Source organism: Arachis ipaensis, chromosome B04 (genome assembly GCF_000816755.2).
Source record: "Arachis ipaensis cultivar K30076 chromosome B04, Araip1.1, whole genome shotgun sequence".
NCBI lineage: Eukaryota > Viridiplantae > Streptophyta > Magnoliopsida > Fabales > Fabaceae > Arachis > Arachis ipaensis.
In genome coordinates, this window is record NC_029788.2 from 1,297,259 (window position 1) to 1,302,117 (window position 4,859).

Genomic DNA, 4,859 nt, shown 5'->3' on the forward strand with positions numbered 1-4,859 from the left:
TCATTTTGAACTGTTATTATTATTTTATTTTGGTTTAATTACCCTGTTGGTCCCTATAGTTTTGCAAAATTTTTAATTAGGTCCCTATCCTTTTTTTCCTTTTAATTGAGTCATTGCACCAATTTTTTTTAATTGGGTCCCTACACTTTTTTTTCCTTTTATTTGGGTCCCTGCACCAATTTTTTTTTTTTTAGTTGAGTCCCTATACAATTAAGCCAATTACTGCTAAGAGGGACCTAATTGAAAAAAAATTTTGGTACAGGAACCCAATTAAAAGAAAAAAAAGTATAGGGACCTAATTGAAAATTTCGCAAAACTATAGGGACCAATAGAGTAATTAAACCTTTTATTTTCTTGAATAATTCCTTACAGTCAAACTAGCTAGTTTATAAAATTATTTGCACTGGATTAACTAAAATATAGAATATACTTATAATGTTATCATTTAATAACAAATATAATTTTTAATTCAATATTGAAAATATGTTTTGGAAAATGGATCAGCCAAACATATTTTCATTGTTTCCTTTGTTTGAAATGAATTCTATTTTGACAAACCAATCACCTTTCCAAAGACACAGAAAGCTTACAAAAATTATTTTTGGAAAATAAAAATTGAAAACAAAAACAGGAATATTTTCACAAACCAATGGGCCCTGAGACATCAATGCTTCAAAGTTAATCTCATTAGGCGAGTAACTAAAAGTCTAAAACAAACACAAAACCTTTAATCAGGGAGATCTAACCAATCATTAATGGTGACTAAGCTTTAAAGACGAAAATGATAAATTTATTGAGTCCAGATTATGAGTAAATGAAAAGCCCAACAGAGACATTAGCAATCATAAGAATAGCACCGGAAGAACTTACGAAATAATATTAATGGTTAATTCAATTAAACACAATTGTGCTATTCTATATACACACACACACACAAAAAATAATAATACTGAAGAAAAATACATTTTTAAATCAACACTTCCATTTGCCTCTATTAAGCACATTCAACCAGCACGCTACACACAATAACATAAACAACTATCAGAGAAAATATGTCACCATAACTACTCCCAGAGGAAATGAACATGAAAACATTACAAGAACACCACAAAAAAAAGAAATAAAAATTTGATCAAGAACAGTTCTAATGACAAGAAACTGGCTAGAAAGCCTAGCATTCCACTCCAACCAAGTACAGTGCATCCTTGCAAATTTTCGGATTTATTTGATTTCCTCTCCAAAAATTTAGAATGAGTAAAAAGTATTCCATGGGGGCATACACTGCAAATTAGAAATACCATAATGCTTAATCTATAGCTAACAAGCAACCTCAAGAGAAAGGTATAGCATCCTTCATTAAATTATTGAAGGACCCGAGCAGTTGGACCCCATGATTCCAATAAAAATGGTTCAGCTATTCTTGGATATCACATTTATATATTATTGAGGAAGCGGCATGAAGGAATATGATACTAAAAGTCTCAGGATGCATTTTGATTGGCTTTTGAGAAAAGTGCTTATTCTTTTCACCTTTTAAAGGATCTTTTTAGTAAGAAAAAAGAGGGGGAGCCTTGGAGCTACAATTGAGTTGTTTATGTGTGACCTCAAAGTCATGGATTTAAGTCATGGAATTACGTAAGGTAGGATGCTTTGCACTAGGCTGCCCTTTTTTCTTTAACTAGAACAAGCAATTCTATGTTTGAGTTAAAAACCATTAAGTATTTCTTCTAATTGAAAATTCATTAAAACCTTAAAATTTTTGCTTTTAAGAAAAGAAACATGCTCATAAAGAGAACCATGCATGGTGTTTTCCCACAGGCAATGTCTGCACCAGATATAAAAAGTATATGAAAAATTATTAAGAATACAAACTCATCTTCCTAATTGTTAAGGGTAGAAACAGGTCAAGCCAGGCTTCACCCTTAATAAGCCAGGCATGTAAGGTAATTAATTGGCCTGAACCTAGCCTGCAATCTATTATAGACTTTTTCTCAAAATACTAAACTTGCCCTGTTATTGAGTCTGGCCTGACCTGAAGCTTTTTAAAAGACTACATGACAAGACAATAAGACTAATTTATGAGTCTGAGACTGGCCTATTAACAAATTTAGGCTTTCAAAACAGCCTGAGCTTGGACCTATTTTACAACAAGTTAGGCTAGGCTATAGGGCCCTAATAGGCCATCTGGCCTATTTCATTATCCTCCTAAATTCTAAATAGAAAAAGTTTCCAAATTTTTATCTTTTTTTATGTTTTCAAAAAATAACATATATTTAAAATTTTAATCATTTAAATATTAGGAGAATGAATTATGACTCCCAATTATTACTCAAAGTATATGATACAGGCAGAGTTCAAAAAGATCCAGGACAGAATTCGGTAAGGTAAAATATAATGACCTCGCTACAAAGTGGTTCTAGCTGCAACTCCTCCTCTGTAATTTCTCTTTTTTTCTTAATCTGGGCTACTTGACTCGTTGCTGTAGAGAGTGAATGGCTGTCAGCGAAGGCCTGCAATACAAGAGACCAAACAAGGAAACAATTAACAAAGCCACCCGTGTCAAACAAGATATGTAGCATTTGAAAATGATGTCTAACCTGTGTGCTACCTCTCCACCCACATTTTCCACGAAAACACACCCATGCAGCAGACCCCCTAAATTCAAATATTGTCAAAATATCAATGTACAAGTATGGTAAACCAACAACTAGATAAGATACGAGAAATATGATCATAAAAATCTGATCCATACCCATCGTGTGCAATGAACAGAGATAAGCTTCTTTCTCCTGATTCACCACCTTCACACTAGCTCACAAAAGATAACAGTATTAAAAGGCATAGACATACAAGTACAACCAAAAAAAGGTTTACAGTTGATAGCAGTAAACAACAAAATGTGATATATGCAAAGAGAATGAGCTACTATCATCATATATATCATATAAGCCAGAAATAAAATGAGTATTAGAGCCTTAGAGGCAGAAGAAGTAAGACATCAAAATTAATTCGTCAATCATAAGAACAGCCAAGTTAGATGCACTGAATCCAAAAAACTCTCAGACAGTCTTCCATTGAATATTTTGTTTCACAAATAATACCGACTACCAGAGTTAAAGTATTATAATTAATTCCATCCCAAAAAAGAAAGGGACAAACAAGACTATGCTACTTACAATGTATTTGTGCAAAATTATCACAAAGAACTTCAACACCCCATAACATGACCAACTCCAATAACAGATGCTATGAAAAAGGATTATGTCTTCAAAGGTATGATATACAGCCACTACAAGGGAAATACTTTCCAATGTGTAAAACCACTAAAGTTGGTAACTTGTACCTGAAATGCCCCCATTTTCTGTCCTTGTTTGAAGCAGGAAAAATATGGGAAAAAGCTTTTGATGAGTGGTTTAAATGGATTAGATTCGTATTTATTGTCAGTAAAACATGATTTTAACAGCATCCACTTCTCTCTGTTTTGCAAAACTAGCTGTATTCTAATTCTCACGAACTTGAATAGCCATACATGAGAAGAATTTCAATGGAAATATAGGATGATAGCACACCAAAATTACGCACCAAAAAGATAAAGGTTAGTGCACACTTTGGTGCATGTAGGTACATGTGGTTATTTTGGTCCCCATGTAAGGGACAAAGCATGTACCTACTGGAGACAAAGTGTGAACATTAACACCCCCAAAAAAAACATACCATTGGACAAAGCAAATGATTGTACTGGCCGGGTACACAAATTCCAGTATCCAACCCAACAGCCTCCAACTTGTATTTCAGCGAATTGAATCGCCTCTCTTTCTCATTCTCGTCCGGGTTCTCCAAATGAACTTCAGAAAAAAAAATAAAGAAAAAAACAAAAAGGTTAGTTTCCTCTCTTCCAAAAAATAAAACAAAATAAAAAGTGGTTAGCGGCGAAAGAATAGAAAAAAATAACATACCTGGCCTGGGGACAGTGGCATGAGAAGAACGAGAATAGCCGTTGGATGTGAGTGGTGAGGGCAATGGATGGTTCTTGGAAAGGGGTGGTCTGGAACAGAGGACAGTAAAAATGGATCTGCAGGGGTTAAAATGGTGCAGTTGAGGTGAGAATGGATGGGTGCCGGTGGGACGGATGAAAGGATGGGTGGTCATGGACATGGTGGCAAGCAACGTGTGAGGGTAGCGAAGACGCATGTTCTGGGAAGAATAACAGGTTTGGATTTGTAACAATGATATTTACTATTGTTACTGGGCATTTGATTTTAAGGCAACAGAATCAACATAAAATCAAAACATGGTGATAATAAAAATCAAGTAATTTGAACTTTGAAGTTCCTCCACCCCGGAGCTGCAAGTAAACATAGATTTTAGAGGTGTAAATAGAGAAAGAAATACATGGTAGAGAGCGGCGAACCAAACAATTAGAACCAAGAACAAATAAACATAACCAAAACTCAGAACATTACCAAAACCCTACACCAAAAATCAGAACCAAGAACACAAAATCAAAACCAAAAATAATATGAAAAAAAAAATATCAGTTCAGAACCAAATAAAAAATCAGGTTTAGCAGCAACCCTACGAATACAAATTATGTTCAGCAGCATTCAGCAACCCCATAAATAAAATTTCAGCACAAGCTCAAAAGATGAAATGTGATAAATTATAACAAGATAAAATTAGAAAGTAGAAAGAAATAATTTAGAAACAAATAAAATTACCTGAGGCATTCCATTCTAGAGATTCAGAGAGCGTGGAGGAAGGTGTGGAGGATGATGGCAGCAACGGACTGAGGAAGGCGACGACGCTGCAACGGAGGAAGGCGACTGCGCTGCGAACTGCAAATAAGGCGACGGTGCTGC

At 34.7% G+C, this 4,859-nt stretch overlaps 1 protein-coding gene across 3 annotated transcripts in view; it reads right to left on the minus strand.

Annotated features, from left to right (window-relative positions):
- Positions 1-4,855, minus strand: part of LOC107638325 (twinkle homolog protein, chloroplastic/mitochondrial) — a 22,270-nt gene extending 17,415 nt beyond the window's left edge. For 2 of the 3 annotated variants that reach the window (XM_021120354.1, XM_016341547.2), the window contains exons 1-6: positions 4,719-4,855; positions 3,957-4,345; positions 3,715-3,845; positions 2,753-2,808; positions 2,598-2,655; positions 2,400-2,510 (exon numbers count right to left, since the gene is read on the minus strand). In XM_021120354.1, coding sequence (XP_020976013.1) covers positions 2,400-2,510; positions 2,598-2,655; positions 2,753-2,808; positions 3,715-3,845; positions 3,957-4,191 — 591 coding nt within the window. In that variant the 5' untranslated portion in view covers positions 4,192-4,345; positions 4,719-4,855. Of the gene's footprint in view, positions 1-2,399; positions 2,656-2,752; positions 2,809-3,714; positions 3,846-3,956; positions 4,346-4,718 lie in introns of all 3 variants that reach the window. The other variant, XM_021120352.1, reaches the window with a different exon arrangement.